Genomic DNA, 22,252 nt, shown 5'->3' with positions numbered 1-22,252 from the left:
CCACAAATACGAAGGAGGGAATATGGTTTCATCAAAAATTAATTATCGATTCTTTCTCTCCTTCGTCTCGTTCATGTCACTTTTGTTTTTCAATGTTTAATTTTTAATTTTTTATGTTTTTTTTTAAATATTATTACGTATTTCTTTTTTCTTGCGATATTTGCCACTGATCGAAATTATTTAGGAATGGAAAAAAAAGGAAAAAGAAAAGTTTCTTGGTCTTTTTTGACGTATTTGAATATACTTGCTTATAGTTATACTTTCCTTTTGTTTTCTTAAATACACGTAATTAGCTTATCTTTCGTGTTTTTTTTCTTTTGGTGATATGTAATTATAGAATAGTCTAAGTTTAACGAATTGTACTTAATGTTACAAGTAATCTGTCTTGTGCGAACGTGATACTAACAATGTTTATTTTAATCTTACAATTTCGTAAACTAAAAATTGATAAATATATGATCAAATAATGAATATTTTTATCATATGAAACAAATTTAATGACCCGAAGTTATTAATTTTTTATCTTCCTTTATTTTTGTAATGAGATATCTATGGATATACCATTGATACTTTCATAAATATATATTATATATTTCTAGGAGATGATTAACAATGACGTACATATATTGGTTGTAACAAAAATATAGTTTACAGCATACAAAGGTCATAAATATTTTTATCGTTGAGATAAAATTTCCTTTAAAAATATAATAGGGATTAAAGTTGCAATAAACAAAAAGGACACGGTAACTGACAGGTTATTTATTTAGATATCTAATGTACTATGACATATATCTTCAATGAAAGTCGATTTATTTCTATAGTAATTTCAATAGTTTACTATCTTCATTTTTTCATGAATGAACTTATAACTGTCCTTTTCTATCTCCACTACCTACTTTATCTTATTCTGATACAGATTTAACTGTACTCGATTAATTGTTTTGTTATCAATTCCTGAAACTTTAAAAATACTTCGGTACTTAAATTTGTTCGACTTTAAGATCATTTTCTCTGATATGTATTACAGAGATTCATATAAAGATTATCGATTCGTTTGTGATTTATTGCAATAATTATAAAGAGACAAAAAGTTTCGAAGTCTACGTTAAAGTAGAAAATGTAAAGAAGAATATATTACAGTGGTTACTTAGAGGTATGATTAAGATCAATGAGATTAACGTTGTAAATCTGCTCATTTGAGAAAATAATCCCGTTGAATCACTAGATAGTTTTCGTAAATTGTAGATAATCTTTAATCATTACATCAGATTAGATAGTCAAATTTCTATTTTTATTTTCAATTTTTTCAAATTATCCAAGAAATAGAAAAAATTTTCAATTAATTTTACGTAACAATTCTTACAAATAATTAATTAAGTCATTGCATCAATGATCTCAAATTAATGTAGATCGAAGAGAAAGGAAAAAAAGAAAAAAAAAAGAAAAATAAAAGGATGAAAAAGAGACAAACATTTTCCATATTTGTTGCGGTACACCGCAAAAGTAAAAAACCTGTCTGATTGAATCAGGGTTAAATTGATCATAATAGGATGAGGTTTCACGGTGAATCGAGATCAGTATGGTTTTAAAAAGCCACCCACTCTTTTTAACTCACCCCTTTGCAATAGCGGCAGCGGCAGCGGTAAGAGAAGCAAGGTGAACCGGACATATTGTATTGGATTAAATTAAACACATGGGGTGGCTCTCCGACTAGTATTATATACGCAGAACTCCTGTGCCAAGTGAGTCGTACTCAGTGGAGGCTGGCTTTTCAACAGGGAACCACGGATCTTCGATCTCTCTTGGAAAAAAGGGATCCGATATTATTATTATTATTATTATTATTATTATGTCATGTGACCCGTGTCACCTGCATCTTCCTGAAAACAACATTCTTTTTTTTCTTTTTTTTTTTCGCGATTGGAATTTCAAAGACATTTGCTTAATTTTAACATTTATTTTTCATTTTTCCTTTTTTTCGCAGATAGTCTTATAAGAATCTATTTTTGAAACAAAAACTGACGTATTTGCTAATAGATACTCTCCTCACATGAATTGACTGTTAAAATCAAGTAAATAGCTCCTAATGGTTAAATACAACTCTCTTCACATAGAGTCTGTGAATGATGTGCAAAGAGCTTATGGGGTATCTGACGGTCACGTGTCATGTTACACGGTATTCATTTCTATGTAACAGTGGCAATATGTTCACGGCACGTGCCCAAAATAGAACTTGATTTTTCATCTGCGAACAAGTACCTTTTCGATGATCATTTGAAAATAGCTTAACATTCGATTAATAAAAAATATGCCTAATTTTACAAATAATTGCAAATTGAATTGTTTTATCTTTCTTTTTTTTAACTTTACCAAAATCAATCTTGTTTTTTTTTATTTATATTAGAAATCAATTCGTACGAGTTCGAAAATCAAGAAAATTATGTTAATTAAGAAGAAGTAATCGATCTATCCTCTCGACAAATTATTAAAGAATGCTTTGTTAACGAGAGAAATCATATATATACATATATATATATATATATATATATGTAGAGAGAGCAAGAGAGAGAAAGAAAGAGAAAGAGAGAGAGAAAGATTGGAAATATTAATAATACATAAGACACACTGTCTCTTATTGTTAGAAAAAAATCATTAGACTAGGGGAACTTTTGACACTTGCAGAGCCGAAACGAATCACCTTTACGAGTACATCCCCGCAAAACTCAACTATAATTCAGAATTCACCCTGCAGCATCCGGTGTTTCCGTGTAACCACGCATAGTCCTTGCGTAAGGACTACGCATAGGTTCTCTCGTAAAGGGTCGATGAACAATAAGATTTGTTCCGTCTCCACGATGACGAAGGGTGTATTCGTACAACGTTATCGAGCAATCGATTCTTTAATTTTCACACCTCCTGCATCGCGTGTTTAAGTGTATGCAAAACGTGTAGATCGTCGAAAATGAGAAAATAATATAGAAGGACTAATTTATAATTGTATTTACAAAATGTTCCATTCTTTTTTTTCTTATTATACCTTCGAAGAAAATTATTTTAATTAATTAAAACATACAAATTCATCGTTTTACGTACGTACGTATTAATAAATATATTTTATTGAGGAATACTCACCTTACTTTTTCTTGTTTTTTTTATAATTTTTTTTTTTTTTTTTTTAATAAAATCATTATCGATCATACAAATATATATATATATCTATAGGAAAAATATGGTATTGCTTGTACCTACGTTCGAGAAGCACCATGCATACAAGCAAAAGAGGGTGTCTTTCGTAGGCTTATTTGAAGGATCGTACGGAGAGGAGAGTAACGATAATAGGTAGATGATAATCGCGATATTAATATCGCATTGGGAAGCGCACACATGCGTGGAAGAGCCCATTGGTCACGGAGGAACACTTGCTCGCTTGCTGGCTCGTGCTTTTCTGAATGCACCCTGATTTTAGAAAGAGATGGACCAAGGGTAGCACCCCCTGCGTAGGATGCGGGTAAACTTTGAGGTTTACCAATAAACCACAGAAAAAAGTTAGAAAGATTGTTGTCAACGAGATAAGAAGAGATATTTTTTTTCTTATGTGTGTTTTTTTGGCTTTTCTTTTTTTGTTTCTTTTTTTTTTTCATTTCATTTTACGTTTTATGAAAAAACATCTTCATATTTTTCCAACAGAAGATATAAGTAGAAATTTTATTTTAACCACTTGAGATTTCATAGATAAACAATTAGAAAAAATTTTTTAACATGCATCCTGAACACTTGTTGTAAATTCTGAAAAAGAACGAAAGGCTTGTGTGGTTGAGTTTCGAAAGACCAGAGAAAAAGAAAAAAAAAATATATATATATATATACATATATACAGAGGGGGTTTTACAAGGGGTTGATCTAAGGGATGGTGCGGCTTGTGAACACTCGTGTCATTCCCTGCTACGGTACCATGCACCCTACCATGAATCACGAGGACCATGGCTGCAAGACCACCACGAAAGAACCATCACCATCTTCTGGTTTTCCTTGTTAGGGTAGTCTATGACTAAATCCGTCTGTTCTTAAATCTAAAAAGTAATTGTGAAACGTCGTTAAAATTTGATAAAAATCTTTAGTTAATCTTTGTTTAACGAGGCTTATCATTTAAAGATCGAACGTTTTAAGTCTACTCAGTACTAGCAATTAGCAGGGAATACCTGTAATTACGTAGAACTTTCTAAGCTTTATACCCAACTATAATACCTTGTCTTTTCTCATAGATTAGACAAAATTATTATCTCAAGAAAATGTTAAATCGTAAGAACTCGATAAAGCTTCATTTGCTGATTTATTATGTCAGTTATGATTTCATCGTTAAAGTAAATCATAGAAGTAAAGAGAAAAGAGAAAGTATAAAAAAAATAGAAGGAAGAAAAGAATTGGATATTCATCTTCAATGCTAGACAAATCCGATTGGAGTAAAAGATCCATCGAGATCTAGCCGGATGATTAAGCAAATCCTTGATATATCGCACTTGCTAGATCTATGCAAGAGTGCAAGAAGAATGAGCCACTTAATTTCCTAATCAAGCGTTGATTCAGATGCACCTTTCGACAGATCCCCTGCTCTCTCTCTCTCTCTCTCTCTCTCTCTCTCTCTCTCTCTCTCTCTCTCTTTGTCTATCTATCTATCTTTTCTTTCTGGATAGAACGTAGACCGAATTGCAGCTGAGCCAAACAATGTCCTTTCACATGAGGCTTTTATAGCCCCATCAAACGTGTCCCATCTCCCGTTGACGTTCCACAAATCGCGAATCTTCTTTCTCGCCGAACGATCTACCACTTATCTCGATTCACTCGCTTTCGCATCCCTTCATAGAATTTTTTTTTATATGCGATCTACATGCGAATTATCTAGACGAAATTATAGGTAAAAAGAAATTTCAATAGTATTTTGGACGAGATTATTCAGAGTAATATCATATAACGGACTTTAAGTTAAGAAGTATGAAATGATTTAAAATAAATAAACTTTTTTTAAGAAATATTTATTAGTTTTATTAATTTTTTATCATGATTCTATTATTTTTATTGTTATTTACAATGACCTTGTATCTTTTCTTTTTTTCGGCATTTCTACGACATTCATTAATGCTTATTAAACAATCTTTTCCATCATAAATCAATTGCTGTCGGTTGTTGCAATTATTAATTAATACTTTTTGAAATAGTAAGTAGATGTCTTTCGCTGATGGAAAAGATATAGGTATTACGGGTTTATAGTGTTCAGCGTCACGCAACCGCGAGCACGAATATAAGATCTGCGCAGGTATAAACCTAAAACTTTGTTCCAGATTATCGCATTTTCACAAAACTTAAAACGTATTAAATAACTTATTTAAAATACATGAATTGTTGAAACAAATGAAATTGTTTATATTATACATAAATTGTTATAATTACACAGTTAAATATTTTATATGAACATATGATTTTGACAAACATATTTTGAAGAATTTTTAAAAAATGTCTGCATCTTTTAACAAGTGCGTTCGTCGTTACAACATTTCAACAAAGAATTGTTTATTTGAAAGTTTAATTTCTTTATCAATTTTATCGATAAAATTTTGTTTATAATTATACCAAATAATTTTTTCTTAGTATTTAAAAAAATAAAATAAAAATGTTTTGTGAAGTGTCAAAATCTTGCTACACAATTTTCGTTTTTGCATTAAAATAATAAATAAATATATTTAAATAATATACATGGATGAGAGTGGGAGTTAAGAATTTGCAAGAAGTACCATTACACCTTGCACTAATACAAAAGCGAACCAACCCCAGCGAATAGCTTACTTCACCCCCCACCATTCTGTAACACTATTGGACTATAATTCGAGATATGCGATAGGAAGAGGGTGTCTCCTCCCTCTAGGGCGTTTAAATACAATTAGACATATACTCATAGGAAAAACTAGTGGGGGGCAAATTAACAATCCGGACATTTAAAGGCCGTGCGTAACTCGGTTGATAGTTAGTAGACATTTTCACTTCATTTGGTGGTTACCAAGATCTATAGAATTCTAAGTATTTTTCATTGTTAAATCACAACAATTTTGAGTCAGAGTTCTTAGTGGCGAAAAATATTAGAACGTTTTTGTGAATCTTTTACTACGGTCTTGGATCGCAATTCTTAGTGCTTGAAGCCAATAGAATTATCAATTAATTTCCGAAAGTATTCGACATCAACTTAGGTCGAATATTACAAAGTTTGAATTGTTTTTAAATAATACTTAATTTATAAAACGATGTATCCCCCAATGGTATCAGACAACTCAATGATGAATCTGGAGAAATTCGGAGTATCGAGTTCATTACAAAATCGTCTCCCAATCGTCAGAGCAGTTACTTTTTTGAGGAAAAATGCTATGACCGAGATTATCGAGTTAAATAAGTTTCCTGAAAAATGTACATCGATAATAAAATATGTAAGTATTTTTGATTTTTCAACATTTTTGTGACCTTTTTTGTGATCTTTTCTCTTAAGTTATAATCAAAAAAATAGGAAAACAATTATATTTATTATCAAGATAAAAAGAAAAAATTATCAAGATTGAAAGATCATTACAGGTTGAAATTGCCGAATCGGAAGGACGACTATACAGTTTAGACAGGCACATTGACGCCTCTTCTTGGCTCAAAATAGTAAGTCTTGCGACGGATTGCCACACCAATAATATATTACTAATGCCCAGCGAAAAGGGGGTAGTAATAAAAACGATCAGAGATATCGCTCCAGGTGAACTACTATTCTTGTGGTTCTCAGAAAATCTTTTACTCGTATTAAATATACCATTTTTAAATCCGCGTAATATTCAAGGTAACATGATAAGAGATAAGAAAAATTCCTTAATTCAACGAATCATTCGATTTTTTTCATAATATCTTCTTTGTTTATTGCAGGACAAGATCGATATATTTGCCACATATGCCATACCGTTTTCGAATACCCAAATCCTCTAAAACTTCACGTATCCTTAGATTGTGACCGGTTAGACCTTAATTATTTGTGGAATCTTCTATCGAGGAAAATTTCTTCGTTATCAAATTTATGTCCTCCAGCACCTTTCCGATTTCAATTAACCGCTCCCACGGCTATAATTTCGCCAATTCTCATCGAGCCTCCAAATTCCCATAGATCCTTAAATCCATCACCTACGTCATCTAATCAGTTCTCTCCTTCATCTTCGAATCAACCTTCTCCTGGACAAATTTCACCACACTTGTTGGCCTCGATATATTCTATCAGGCACAATTTGTTAAATCGACCATCGGCATTTAAACCATACACATATATGAATGGACCCGACGTTTTATCCGATCTTTGTCCACCAACCGCGAGTAATGAGAGACAGCCCGTATTAGAAAGACAATCGACTGCTCATGCCGCAGAGATTGAAACTATTGCCAGTAACCTTGGAAAATCTAAAGAAGGTCATCTTTGTATATATTGTGGAAAGATGTATTCCAGGAAATATGGGTTGAAAATTCATATCAGGTAACTTGATAATTTTAAATCTTCTTTTACGATATAATAATAAAAATAACGGAGCAAGTAATGAGAGAAATTTTTGTTTTTGTTTTTGTTTTTCTTTTTTCAGAACTCATACCGGATATAAGCCATTGTTCTGCAAATATTGTCATCGACCATTCGGAGATCCGAGTAATTTGAATAAACATATGAGACTACATGCTGATGCCGAATCACCATACAAATGCGAAATTTGCGGTAAAATTTTAGTAAGAAGAAGAGATTTAGAAAGGCATATAAAGTCGAAACATCAAAATAACATTGATACAACTTCTGAAACTTCTGACGACGAATTGGATGATTAAACGAAACTTTCCATCGGTAAGTTTTTCGTTAATTCGTGATATTTTCTGCGATTATACACTGTTTATTTATTATTCTTTAGTAATTTTTAAAATCACTAAAAAATGTTTCTCGTAAGAAACATTGAAATAAAATTGTAAAAAACATAAAGCTGCCATGACAGTTTAAAATTTTGATATTATGCGCCTAATAATATGTAATATTTTATACAAGAAAGCAATATGTTTTTTCATGTCATATATTTTCTAAAAGATGTTTTATATAATATATTGTACATATGTATAATATAAGATAATTAGATTAATAAGTTACATTTGCTGATACTAAAAAGACATTTTTATGAAATAAGTGTATGTATATACATTTATATATATATATATATATATATATATATATATGTACATAAAACTCGACTCCATCATAAAGTGCAATTATATTTACACACTTTAATGTGCCTTTTTTATAATATGTTAAACATACACAATATTCGATGCATTTTTTGAAAGCTGTGAAATAATTGTAAGACTATTCTTCAGCATATATAAATTTAGATGGACGAACATTAAACTTATATATTAATTTGTTATCTTAATTTTTAAATAAAATTGTTAAAAGATATACGTGTTAATTTCTTAACAAATTAATAAATATTCATAATCTACACAATGTATAAATTGTTTATTATAATATATATTATATTCTATATGCTAATAATATTTTTAATAAAAATATTGCAAAATATATCAACTATTATATTAGAGACCGTTTGTTGGTAAAAAAGGATTTTCTATTACCTATAACGTACATCAGCGACACCACTTAATCAGTATAGAAACTAAGTTTCAATTCTTTCCATATTCGTTTGCGCTGTGTGATCCTCGATAGCAGCATTTACCTTTTCTTAAATCCATACAGGTAAAATTAATATCATAAAGGTATTTATAATGTTAAAATATAATTCGAATACGTATTATTTTCGTGCAGTTAAATACTTTCGTAAAATAATGAAACATTTAAATTATTTCCATAATAAGTAAGATCGACATTAAGGTTATATATCTCAATCTTATGATGTAACAATGTCATTGAACCATATATATCAAAATGATATAACATTTGAAAAATGTATTAAATTTAGGCTGGTAAAATGGCAACTATCGTTCGTAATTTTCGGCCATATTTAAAATATATGCGTAACCAAGTCAGGACTTACGCCGATGCATCTAGTGATGAAATGAAATTCACATTTGCTGGTGCTAATCAGGTAAAATATAAACCTTATATATATATTCTTATATAACTATATTCTTATATATATGTTATATTATATTCTTATATAACTTACAGAACTATAAATAAAGAATTAAAATATATATCTCATGATTCTTATAAAGTAACTTTTTTATTAGGTATTTTATGATCAAAGTGTAATTCGACAAGTAGACGTTCCATCATTTTCTGGTTCCTTTGGTATCCTTCCAAAACATGTACCTACCCTTGCCGTATTAAAACCAGGTGTTGTTACAGTTTACGAACAAGATGGTAACACCAAAAAAGTTTTTGTTTCTTCTGGTACAGTGACGATAAATGAAAATAATAGTGTACAGGTACAATTTTAATTTATTGATAAGAAATATTTACTGCATACAAAATTTGTTTTATATATATATATGCATATGCATTTATAAAATGTATAGATTTTAGCAGAAGAAGCTCATCCAGTAGAAAATCTTGATAGTTCTGCAGCAAGAGAAATACTTAGTAAAGCTCAACAACAACTTTCCTCTGCGTCATCAGATAAAGATAAAGCTGAAGCTGCCATTGCTGTTGAAGTTGCAGAAGCTCTTGTGCAAGCGTCACAATAAGTATAAAAAATTGTTGAAATGACGCTATTAAATCTTAGATACACATATTTAACATATAATTATTCTATTGCTGTATAAAATGCAGTAAAAATAAAATCTTATATTAAGATCATTTGTTCTCTACCAGATAAATTAACAATTTAAATAAAATTTATATATATACATATATATATAAATATAATTATATATATATATATATATATATATATATATATATATATATATATATATATATATATATATAATCCTATTAATTTCTACACAAATCAACTTTAGAGGTTTATAATAAAAAATGATATGTATATACAAAAAAAGAAGAAGGAAATGATATTTTGTATTATAATTTATTGTATTATTTTATTTCTAACAGCATAGAAATATTGCAAATTATGAGCTATTTAGGTACATAAAAGTTATCTTGTGATCTAAATCTGATACATTTCTCAAGTAGATGAACACCCATAAAAAATCTCACACTGTAATTGTTAAAATAATACGAAATAATGAGAATCATATTAATTTATCATTATTAAAATATCAATATGTATGATTACTGACAAAAGTATTGTAATCATATTACTCTACTACAGTATAAAGAATATATTATTTAGAAATATCCAACATTTTTCTTAGGCATGGTGTATAAGTATTTGGCACTCTGTACAATGAAATTATATAATAATACATAAACATCTACTAATAATTACATAATAAATAATCCTTTTTAGTATTTACTATTAATCTACATTATTTGGTATAATTCATAATGTATATAACAATTTCAATTTTGTGTGTATAATATCTGCATATTAAGAATGATAAAAATTGGAGTTGATTGTGCAAAAATTTTAACAATAAAAGAAATTATTGTTTACGTTTTTTTCAAAAATATGTATTTATATGATAATAATAGTTTGTACTCCTTTATAGCCATATTCAACACGTAATATCAAAAAATGCATTTTTACTATTTGATATTGCGCGATAATTAATATAATACGATACATATGTAAAAATGTTGTACAAAATTTATCAACATTTTGGCACAAGAATCTTACAGTATATTATATATTGCATCTATTACGAAATCTTTTGTTAAATATTACACGCGCGCGCGTACACACACACACATATTCAGTCATACTTTTTTAATTTATTCTAAGTAAAAACCTATAAAGGCATTTAAATTGCTTAAGTCAAATTTAAAGCTAAGCAATGTAGCATATAAACTACTAACAATTGTAAATTTTTTTTACATAAGTTTATACTATACTTTCTTTCTTGATGACTAGTTATTTCACACAACTTTGTACTTCATTGATTTTTTGTCAATTGACATTTTAATAGTGATAATAACGATTTTTCTTTACAAGTATCAGTGTTAGTGTTTCTACAACAATTAGCATTAAATATTTTTTGCAATTGCTGCAAAGTTTGCAAGCAAACTACTACGCAACAAGATTCACTATTTCCAGAAATGGAATTGCAAGCACATTCAATTTGTAAACATTCATTATTCACAGTTTTCATTGATATATCTTTTTTAATAGTTTCCGATAAAGAAGTATTCGTGCAATCTTGACAATTCTGCAAATGATTACATTTACAATCAATGCATTTACAAATATCTGCATCTGCAGCAATTTCTTGCAAGACGTTTCTGTGTTTTTTATATCTTAAGTAATCGATCTTATATACGTCGTTTTCATTTTCTTTAGACTTGGTTATGACAGGATTTGAAACAACAGTGTCTATACTTACTGCATTAACTGTTTCTAAATTTTGCACATTCTGAAATTGATTTTCTATTTCTAATGGATAAGGGTCAGGTCCTACTAAATCTACTAATGAATGTACCGCTGTAGGAAAGGCGTTCAGCTCTGACCAAGATTCAGTCACAGGTGCAGTAGCTAATGCTGTAACATCTACCCAAGCTGAAGGTATTTCTTCTTCAGATGCTATAGCTAATTCCACAGCCGCCGATGGGCCATTTATTAATGTGCTAGGTGCCAAGGATTGAGTAATTACTTCAAGAGACTCTGTTTGCAATTTTGTATCATGGATGAATGAAAGGTTGTCCAATTCTTCATTAAAAAGTTGTACAGTGTCTGATGAATTCAATATATTTCTTTCTTGACTAGTATCACTATATAGTGAAGCTGTATCATTTTTAGTTGTCAATGTTTCATTTATCAGATTATCTGCAAAATCATTTTCACAAACCAAAGATTTGTTATTAAAATTTGTACCTTCTGAAATCTCAGCAATTGTGCTCTGCAAGCCATCTTGTATAATTTTCTGTTCTAAATTTAATGGATTAGATGATTTATGATCACTTATATCACTATGTAATTTGTTCAAAGAACAAGGCAATACATCGGACTCGTATACATCACTTTGAACCTTTATCATGTCAGTTATATTATTAGATTCCATGTTAGAATCATTGATGTGATGAAATTTTTTATAGTCTCCATTATTATTAAAATTACAAATTGTCTGACGATCAAAGCTATCAAGAATATTATCAGTTGAAAGAAGATTAACTGTGATAGCCTCATTTGGACAATTTATGATTTCATTGTCAATATTATAATCCAGTTCCTTGTTAATTGAATTATCATTTAGAATATTTAATATTGAAGTTTCAGATATATGTTCATTTTCTTGAGTTGAAATATATGTTATATTTTTATGTTCTTGTGCCTCATCTGAAGGTAATGATATATCAAAAGATGATACCGTTGCATCATTGGCACAATCTGTTTCATTTCCCACATCTGTTACAATTTGGGATATATCTCTTTGGTTTTCAATACTATCATCTATTGAATCTTGATGACTCTGTAACAATATAAATAATTATGTATACATAAGTATATATTAACTGTTTTTTATTTTTTTATTACCTATTTTATACTGCTCTAATTAGATGTTTATAAATACTACTAATATGTTACTTACCACATCTTCGTTATTAACAGTCTTATTATGAGTTTTAATATGACTCTTTAAACTATGAGGAGTAGTGAACGATCGTTTGCAGTTCTTATAGTTACATGTGTAAGGTCGTTCTCCTGTGTGTGTTCTCTTGTGTGTTTTTAAATGATGTGAAGCTGTAAAAGCCTTTCCACAACCTTTTTCTCTACACCTTTAAATATTAAACCAAAAAAAGAATTAATATCTATAATTAAACTCATTTATATGCTAATATGTCTAATATATCTGGTGAACATAAAAGAAATAGAAAATATTGTGAAATGTTCAATTTAAACTTTAAATGTTTGAATGAACTTATGCTAATTCCAGAAGAAATTCTAGATTTGTTGAATCTTTCAAACATACTTGTAAGGTCTTTCTTGAGTGTGAGTACGAACGTGTTTCTTGAGATCGCTTAAAGTAGTGAAGAATTTAACACAGCCAATTTCTTTACAGTTGAATGTATTACCACTATGAAGTCTTTGGTGAGCTCTCAATCTGTAAAGGGTATTGAATGCTTTTCCACAACCTTTGTGGGTGCATTCAAATGGTTTTACTTTTGTATGTACCCTAGAGTGGATCTTCAGGCTGTATGATGTGAGAAAAGCCTTCCCACAACCTGGCTCTGCACATTTAAATCGAAACTCGCCTGAAAGTTTTGAGAATCCCTCCACATAAAAAATTTGTGGGGCTACCTTTTCTTGCGGCATCTGAAAGCCATGCAGGTCAAAGCATTCCCTTTATACTAACAATGATGACACAATAATTTCGAATCAAGACTACATAAGCGGCAATATAAAAAACAAAAAGCATTATACAGTTCATATTGATGGTAATATATAAATATTATTAGATCTATGAACTTACCTTATCTATCTATCCTTTGAAAGCACTAACACGAAAATTATTATTAGTATGAAATAAAAAATATTCTTTCTATTTTTTTTACATATGAAACTATAATTATTAAAACATAAAATTAATAATAACTCCCAACTACAATTAGCAATATAAATTTTTTTTAGAAGAAACAAAAATGATAAGACATAAAAGCATGTTAAACAATTAGCAACATTCATGATATCTTTATGAAATACTATTGATTTATAACAAATGTCAAAACATACATTTTACTTAGGGTAACATACTAATGGATATAAGAAAATGTATGGATGTATTCACATTTATTTGAATACATTATATATCATTTTTGAAGAATACATAAAAATAAAAATATATTGCCAATATATATATATATATATATATATATATATTATATGTATATATACATGTTAAACACGTTAGATTTTTTATAAAAGATTGTTTTATAAAGAACTTATAAACAAATTGATAGACAACACTGCATTCATATGAACTTATTTAGCTAAACATAAACAAACAAAAGTTACCTTTATGAGTCTTTATATGGGTGCGTAAATTTCCAATTGTACTATATGTTCGAGGACATCCTTCATATTCACAAGTATAACGGTTAATATTTTTTTGATTTATATCCAAATCTATATTATCAGTAGTAATTGTTTTATGTAAAAAACCATTAGACGAAGAATAATTCTCTTTGGAATGAATATGCATATGAATTTCTTGAGGACGAATTACATGGTGGATGTGGCTAAATATAATTAGAATGATACATAAAGAAATTAGTTTATAAAAATTTTGTAAACAAAAATATATTTATATTAAATGATATAATATGCGAATAAACATTTATAATGTCATTAAACATCTTTGAAATAAATTTAAAATTAAATTTATCAGAAAATAATAAAATACGATTTATAAAATATTAATAATCAAAGATTGAAGTATAAAAAATAAGAATCCAATTTCAAAAGTACTCTATCCTTATAAGGAAACGACGTAAAAACTTATGATACATATAGATGACATAAAGATTTAAAGATTAAAAACATATTTTAAATTCGAACTTTAAAGATCTCATATAAGTAATAAGATTAATTTGTTAATATAATATTTGTTAAAATATTTTTATAATTTATAATAATTTTAATAATATTTATTAAAAACTTTGCCAACCTTACCTCGTACTGTTATTGTTAGATAGCCTTTCATTGTTAACATATTCATCATCGGAGTGTTTTTCATGTTCAAATACATCCGTTTGTTCGTAAACTTTTCTGAAACTAGGTAAATCTAAACTATCATCCAAATAATCCTGCAAATCAGCTGCCACAATAATGTCGTTGAAATTATCATTAATACCATCGGCATTTTCACCGTCATTAACATTTTCACTTTCCCACGTCGCCATACTTTTCAGGCTGCACAAAACAAATCATGAGGTAACATGAATGCAGATGATCACACTCTCTATTGAAACTACATTAAAAATTATAAAGAAATAACTTGTCTCTCTCTCTCTCTCTCTCTCTCTCTTTCTCTCTCTCTCTCTCATTCTCTCTTTCTCTCTTTCTCTCTTTCTCTCTTTCTATCTCACTCTCTCTCTGTGCCAATCGTAGATAAGATATAGAAGATAAATATTTTCTAGTGGTAATTTTGAAGTGTTAATATATTCATACTTCTTCAATATAATCTTAATATTTGCATAAAATAAATTGTAGCTAAGTATTGTACTATTTAATTAATGTCAATATATTAAAGTTCAAGCTAATACTATTATATAACTTTTAATTTATACTATACATTTCAAAACACGGAAACGAGACTATTTTAATATTCTTTAATAAAGAATAAAAAGAAAAGAAAAAAAAATGAAAGAATATAAAGTATTGTACTGTTTTATTTATAATCGGTAAACTAGGAATCATTCATACTATTGAAGATACATATTAACAATTGCTAATAACAATTCTTTTTTATTATTATTATTATATATCTACAGTGCTTCTAATCAATGAAAAAGGAAAATGTGACTTGTGATTATTTTCTTATCATTTTCAAGTTTAAAGAAAGAACATTATTAATTGCGTGTATTTCTCATTGAGAATAATAATATGAATTCGAAGCAAATTCCTCGGGTTCTCTCGATACAAAGTCATGTAGTGTCAGGATATGTTGGTAATAAAAGTGCTACTTTTCCACTCCAAGTAAATATAAAATATAATTTTTATAAATAAAAATAAATTTTTTTTTATTTTTTTAATGTTTTCTTCCATATTGTACTTCTATGAATTTAATAAATTTCGTTTTAGTTATTAGGTTTTGAAGTAGATGCTATTAATTCTGTTCAACTATCAAATCATACAGGATATAAAGTTTTTAAAGGACAAGTACTTAATGATAAAGATTTAGGTGAGTATAATTTTATAACAATGAACGTTATTGTTTTGTTGCATAAAAAATATATATTTCATAATATTATATTATCTAATCCAAAATATTTATATTACAGATGAATTGGTACATGGCTTGGCAGAAAATAATTTAGATCATTATACTCATCTACTTACAGGATATATAGGATCCGCATCTTTTTTGAACAGAATAGCTTTATTAGTTGGAGCATTAAAGCAGAAGAATCCTGATCTTATATATGGTATATTTATTTATTTTCTATTAATTTATTATGATAACAATTTATAATTTTTATCATTATCTTTTAGTATGCGATCCTGTTATGGGTGATAATGGTAAGATGTATGTCCCTAAGGAATTAAAAGATATTTATAAAAACAAGATAGTTCCCCTTGCAGATATTGTAGTTCCAAATCAGTTTGAGACTGAGTATGTAAAAAAATAGTATATTCATAATTCATAATATTGTTTATTACCAATTGAGGTTTTTCCTTAAATTAATTACATGCATTCTGTTTTAGATTGCTAACTGGTAAAAATATTAATAGTTTAGATGAATTGCAGACTGTTATAAAAGAGTTACATAAAATGGGACCACAAACTGTAGCTGTATCATCTGCAGAAATGGATAACAAAATATTAGCAGTAATCAGTTCATTGAAAGGTATTCTTAATAATGTGTTAAGAATTAATAGGAATTAATTTAAATATTATTACTCTTCATTTATTTTATTTTAGACGATGTATTACTTAAGGTTGATATTCCAAAAATACCATCATCTTTTACTGGTTCTGGTGATCTATTTGCTGCTTTATTTCTTGCTCATACGTATCTACATGAAGATATTAAAACAGCGACTGAAAAGACAATAAATTCTTTACAAGGTGTTCTTTTTGAAACTTTCAAATCATTCAAAGGTAAATTTTCTTTGAAATTCTGTTTTATGTATATAAAAATACATACATACATATATACACATACGCATACATATATGTATGCTTTTACATAATTATATATATAGATAATTGTTCAACTTTCAGAATATAAAGATGAGAGGACGCAATTTGCACAAAAAATAGAATTACGCTTGATACAAAGCAAAAGGCATATTGAAACTCCTGAAATTAAATTACATGCCGAATTTCTATGATGAATGCATTGTAAATAATATATATACATATATATTGAGAATATAAAATGATAAAACAATTATATTTTACAATAGATGACGTATAATAGATGAAGAAAAGACTTATTAAAATATATGTGTATATATATATATTAAATAGTGATCGTATTAAATTTGATAATATTAATTTTATTAATGAAATGTAATCTATATACAATGATCATATGAACAAGTGAATTCTTATATAGATATTATTGTGTATCATAAATATATTCAATCACAATAATGTTTTAATGTTAAACGAGGTACAATATTCATAGATTGTAATTCTTGAAAGAGCAATTTACAAGCGTATGGCATGGAAATAGTTGAAACGCAGGCACTAGAGCGGCAACTATGGCACCACCCACTGTATGCCATTAGACCACATTTATTACAAACGTCAACGTCAAATGCATCACTTGATATCATTAGTCTTTCTACTAACATCATACTAGCTCCATATCCAATCAGACAATCACGTTCCATTTCACCTAAACGTAAACCACCTTCTTTGGAACGACCTTCCGTTGGTTGGCGTGTAAGAACTGCTCTAGGTCCACGGGCACGAGCATGCATTTTATCTTGTACCATATGCTTAAGTTTTTGATAGTATACCTGTAAAAAAACATTTCAAATATTGAATAAATAATATTCATAAGGTAGAAAAAAATTCGAATTAAAAATCTTACAGGGCCAGAATAAATATATGCTTGAAGTGGTTCACCCGTAGTTCCAGAGTAAAAGATGTCCTTTCCCAAATAATTGAAACCATGTTTTCTGAGTTCTTCGCAAACATCTTCAACTTTGGAACCACCAAATGCTGTGAATATAATTTATAATTATTTATAATAACTTATCATTAGAGTAGTATCACTAAATTTTATGTTTTTATATAAATTTACCTGTTCCATAATGAAACTGTCCCTGAAGGACACCAGCTTTACCGGCAAGCAATTCTATTAACTTTCCAACAGTCATACGAGATGGGAAACCATGTGGATTCATAATCATATCAGGACATATACCATAATCGTTAAATGGCATATCTTCTTGTTCCACAATTAATCCTATGTGAACGATATAAATGTAAAATGACAATAAAGAAAATATATCCTATTTTATGTGATCAAAAAAAGAAAAAAAGAAAATAAGAAAGTGAACAAAAGAAAAAGTGATTGTACCAGTTACTCCTTTTTGTCCATGACGACTACTAAATTTATCACCGATTTCAGGCCTTCGAGTTTGTCTTAATAGTAGCTTTATCAAAAAAGCATCTTCCGCATTACTAGATATCATAACTTTTTCTACATAAGCAGGAACTGGACCTTTGAATACAATGGGAACATCTCGATATTCTGTTTGTGCCTGGGCATTGGCAGAATTAACTGGACCAATGCTGGACGATGGTGTAGATTTATTTACCATTACTTTTTTATTTTCTACCATTTCACCTGGAGCAGCAATGCCATCACTGTCAATTATTTCATGTTTCCACACTGGCTTTTTAGTAGTTGTATCAATTAATGGACCCATTATTCTATCGTAACTTTGATTAGCATATCTTTTCAAAGTACATTTTGCATTTCGATATACCAAACATCTTCCGTATCCTCTGTCAATAGAAGCTTTATTTAAAATTAAAGCGTCCTCAATGTCATACCCACTATAAGACATAACTGCAACTGTTGCATTTTGGCCAGCAGGTAACTTGTCAAAATTAATGAGTTCTATTGTACGTGATTTCACCATTGGTGCTTGTGGATATACTAAATTATACATAAGAGTATCAATACGATTACGCTGATTATAACCAATGGTTCCCATAGCTTGTTTACCCATAGCACATTGGTAAGTGTTTCTTGGACTTTGATTGTGATGTGGATATGGTACTAAACCAGCACAAACTCCCAATAACGTAAAAGGTTCAATCTCTAAATGTGTCGTGTTCACATTTATATGTGCTTCATTAAATGCTATAGAACTATCATTTTCTTCATTTACATCCAAATATTCAATTAAACCTGTAAGTGAGAATAAAATACAAAAGTAGAATATAAAGACAATGTAGTTAATTAATTGTTTTTAATATGAGTAATCATTATAGTGTACTTACCATCTTGTAAAAAATCTTCAAAAGTTCTAACACCTTGTTCCAACAATTTAATATGTTCTTCGTGAACCAGTGGTTGTCCTTTTTCAACAATTATGTAAGGTCTACACAAACGACCTCCGTCAGAGCTAATTTGAATACAGCTGTAAAATTTAAAAAAGATATATATATATAAGTACTTTTATAAAATATAAATACTAATACAGACAATAAAATTTGTATTATACCTGTGTTGATGTTGTGTAAATATGGAAACAAAACCATTCACCAGACCTTTTCTACGTAATAATCTGAATATATACACAAGTCTCTGATAATTTTTGACAATGCCTAAAATGTTTCCATTTAGGAAGACCATATACACGTCTTTATTATTAATTTCTTCTCCACCAAGTATATTTACATTTTCAACGCCGAGATTAAAAGCTAATCTTATAATAGGTTCTTCTTCAACTTCTGTAGTAATATGTGTCATAAGAGCTAAGTTTTTAACTAATCCGCAACTCTGTTGAAATAAACCACAAGAAAAATTATAAAACATAGATTAAGATAAATGTAATAAACAAACATATATTTTTTACCTCTCCTTCAGGCGTGTCACTTGGACATAACATTCCCCATTGCGATGGTTGCAAAGATCTAGGACCAGATACTTTCCTACTTTTTTCAAATTGTGAATTAACACGCGTCATCATGCCAAGAGCTGAAATATATGATAGCCTTGATAAAACTTGAGTGACTCCATGCCGTTCCATTTTGAACCTTTTAATAGTCCAATTACCCTATTAATTCAAATACATTTGAATCATTGAATATTTGACACATATTAGTGAATTATTAAAAATAATAATGTTTACTTACAGATGATATAGCGAATGCTAAACCATTTGTAATTTGATCTTGTCTCATATGTTTTACAATATCAAATTGAGCTGCTTTTATTTTTGGTATATTTTTATCTGCAATTTGTTTTAACTACAAAAATGATATAAGTAAACATTTTGTTTCATAGGATACATTAATAATAATATTATACATACCTCTCTATTAAATCTTTTAAATAAATCTTCAAACATGAGAGATAAAAGGGAACCAGCCAATTCTAAACGTTTGTTACCATAATAATCCCTATCATCTACAAGTTTTCCATCACCTTGTGCTTTCATAACTTTTCTTACCATTAAAGCCAGATAAGTGGCTTTTAATTTAAAATTGAAATCGTTGACCTATATTAATAATATACATATTTTTTTAAATAGATATTAATACTATGATATATTCTGAGAATACTTACAGGAACATGAGATAGTACATTAGTTGCTAAAATATCCTTGATTTCATCAGTAATACTAGCTTTGATCATAGAATATCTTTTTTGTTTCCTTTTATTACTTAAATATCTAAAAAAAGGACATATAATCGGAATTCTATTATATTGAGGCTTCGTGTAATTGTAAATAGGTACCTTAAAGCCTGGTTTTGAGCAAAAACATGTAATGTATGACATTCTTCTAAACTGGGTGCAAATTTTTTCATAAATTCTTCTTCTGCACCAATAAGTTGCATTATTTCTTGATCACATACTATTCCCATTGCTTTAAATATTATCGTAACAGGTACGTCCTAATAATTAAAATACATTATTACTAATTTTTATTTTCTGACAATGCAGATATATCATTTATTATAATTATAACTTACTTACATCCTGAAAAATATTATGTCTCATATAATACTTTCCACCTTTACCAACTATGTTAGTTTTTGTCTTTCTTTCTTGTGTAGAGCTATTACAAGATGCTACTACGCATCCTTTACTATCTTCTTCTAAAATAATTCTATTTCTAAGCATTTGCTCTTGGATAAGTATAACTTTCTCTTGACCATTAATAATGAAATAACCACCAGGATCATGAGGACACTCGTTCATTTTAGCCAATTCAAAATGAGATTTGTTAGTTAATACACAATTCGAACTTCTAAGCATAATTGGCATTCTAGAAATAATTAATCAAATTAGTATCTTTTAAATGGTATTTTTACAAGAAAAATTTTCTAATCTACCTTCCAATTAATAAATTATTTCTAATAATAGGTTGATGACCTCTGATATATTCAATGTCAACGGTAATCGGTGCAGAGTAATTTAAATCTCGCAATCTACATTCATGTGGAGTAGTAGACCGTGTTACATTAAAACCTTCCTCTACATCAGGAGATCCAACATGTACATTCAAGTATCTATGCATTAAATTTTAACAAATTAAATAAATAATTAGAAAAGAAAGTAGACATATTATTGATTATTATTTAAACGTTAAAAACAATTGTAATAGTACTTACTTTACATAAAACAAAGGATCTGCATCGCTAAGTACCTTTTCATTTGTTTTAACAATCTTTTTTATTTCAACATTTATAAAATAATTGAAGGAATCAATGTGTTGTTTGACTAAACCTTTTCCTTTGAGAAAAGCAGGTACTAATTTCCACTTATCCTATATTATAAATATCATGTGAAATATATTATTATTATTATTATTATTATTATTATTATTATTATTATTATTATTGTTATTATTGCACATTTTTTTAATGCTATTAACATAATCATAAATAAATAAATAAAATGATATTAAAGACTATAACTTTTTTGTAAAAATAAGTAACCTCTTTAATACCTGTATATGTTTCACAACTCTATTGTATTTTTGTTCTGATTTTATACTGTCCAAATTACTAAATTTTACTTCACCCATGTTTTACTTTGAAATAAAATGATTTAAAACTTACAAGTATATTTAATAACCGAAATTTCTACAACTAAACATAACTCGATAATAAGCCATGCCGTTTGTATATTACTGTCGGCAAACACACGCTACAACGTGATACAATGCAACGTGTGTAGAATACTTTTTTCCTCTATCGATAATATAATATTAAA

At 28.5% G+C, this 22,252-nt stretch overlaps 5 protein-coding genes and 1 long non-coding RNA gene across 10 annotated transcripts; 4 read left to right on the top strand and 2 right to left on the bottom strand.

Moving 5' to 3' along the window:
- Positions 1-5,045: 5,045 nt before the first annotated feature.
- Positions 5,046-7,979, top strand: LOC124423359 (histone-lysine N-methyltransferase PRDM9). Its single transcript, XM_046960982.1, has 4 exons — positions 5,046-6,473; positions 6,616-6,865; positions 6,949-7,543; positions 7,647-7,979. Exons 1-4 carry the CDS (start codon positions 6,294-6,296, stop codon positions 7,879-7,881), a joined length of 1,260 nt encoding a protein of 419 aa, XP_046816938.1. The 5' UTR covers positions 5,046-6,293; the 3' UTR covers positions 7,882-7,979.
- A 714-nt stretch (positions 7,980-8,693) lies between these two features.
- LOC124423407 (ATP synthase subunit delta, mitochondrial) lies at positions 8,694-9,856 on the top strand. Of its 2 annotated transcripts, none has more exons than XM_046961089.1 (4): positions 8,694-8,794; positions 9,018-9,143; positions 9,289-9,486; positions 9,577-9,856. In XM_046961089.1, the coding sequence occupies exons 2-4, from the start codon at positions 9,027-9,029 to the stop codon at positions 9,742-9,744; spliced, it is 483 nt and encodes a 160-aa protein (XP_046817045.1). In that variant the 5' UTR covers positions 8,694-8,794; positions 9,018-9,026; the 3' UTR covers positions 9,745-9,856. The 2 variants fall into 2 exon arrangements, with proteins under 2 accessions (XP_046817045.1, XP_046817047.1); XM_046961091.1 differs by having other exon boundaries at positions 8,712-8,814.
- A 216-nt stretch (positions 9,857-10,072) lies between these two features.
- LOC124423405 (zinc finger protein 281-like) lies at positions 10,073-15,363 on the bottom strand. Of its 4 annotated transcripts, XM_046961085.1 has the most exons (6): positions 14,971-15,363; positions 14,790-14,891; positions 14,133-14,356; positions 13,090-13,372; positions 12,709-12,895; positions 10,073-12,588 (listed from the first exon to the last, which is right to left on the bottom strand). In XM_046961085.1, exons 3-6 carry the CDS (start codon positions 14,317-14,319, stop codon positions 11,059-11,061), a joined length of 2,187 nt encoding a protein of 728 aa, XP_046817041.1. In that variant the 5' UTR covers positions 14,320-14,356; positions 14,790-14,891; positions 14,971-15,363; the 3' UTR covers positions 10,073-11,058. The 4 variants fall into 4 exon arrangements, with proteins under 4 accessions (XP_046817041.1, XP_046817040.1, XP_046817042.1 ...); XM_046961084.1 differs by having other exon boundaries at positions 14,790-15,362; XM_046961086.1 differs by lacking the exons at positions 14,790-14,891; positions 14,971-15,363 and adding an exon at positions 13,591-13,615 and having other exon boundaries at positions 13,090-13,433; positions 14,133-14,271.
- A 246-nt stretch (positions 15,364-15,609) lies between these two features.
- LOC124423406 (pyridoxal kinase) lies at positions 15,610-17,439 on the top strand. Its single transcript, XM_046961088.1, has 7 exons — positions 15,610-15,815; positions 15,921-16,020; positions 16,121-16,264; positions 16,332-16,452; positions 16,545-16,687; positions 16,762-16,941; positions 17,065-17,439. The coding sequence occupies exons 1-7, from the start codon at positions 15,723-15,725 to the stop codon at positions 17,172-17,174; spliced, it is 891 nt and encodes a 296-aa protein (XP_046817044.1). The 5' UTR covers positions 15,610-15,722; the 3' UTR covers positions 17,175-17,439.
- LOC124423404 (DNA-directed RNA polymerase III subunit RPC2) lies at positions 17,322-22,224 on the bottom strand. The gene is made up of 15 exons (XM_046961083.1): positions 21,987-22,224; positions 21,649-21,803; positions 21,370-21,546; positions 21,011-21,302; positions 20,771-20,928; positions 20,600-20,705; positions 20,346-20,531; positions 20,167-20,280; positions 19,887-20,087; positions 19,533-19,810; positions 19,309-19,448; positions 18,377-19,216; positions 18,098-18,262; positions 17,885-18,015; positions 17,322-17,810 (listed from the first exon to the last, which is right to left on the bottom strand). Exons 1-15 carry the CDS (start codon positions 22,062-22,064, stop codon positions 17,427-17,429), a joined length of 3,405 nt encoding a protein of 1,134 aa, XP_046817039.1. The 5' UTR covers positions 22,065-22,224; the 3' UTR covers positions 17,322-17,426.
- On the top strand, positions 17,876-18,366 carry LOC124423408. The gene is made up of 2 exons (XR_006942072.1): positions 17,876-18,017; positions 18,126-18,366. It is a non-coding gene; the product is annotated as an uncharacterized LOC124423408 (long non-coding RNA).
- Positions 22,225-22,252: the final 28 nt, after the last annotated feature.

The sequence above is a fragment of the Vespa crabro genome, chromosome 4 (genome assembly GCF_910589235.1).
Source record: "Vespa crabro chromosome 4, iyVesCrab1.2, whole genome shotgun sequence".
Taxonomy (NCBI): Eukaryota; Metazoa; Arthropoda; class Insecta; order Hymenoptera; family Vespidae; genus Vespa; species Vespa crabro.
This window is presented reverse-complemented; position numbering and strand designations above follow the sequence as displayed.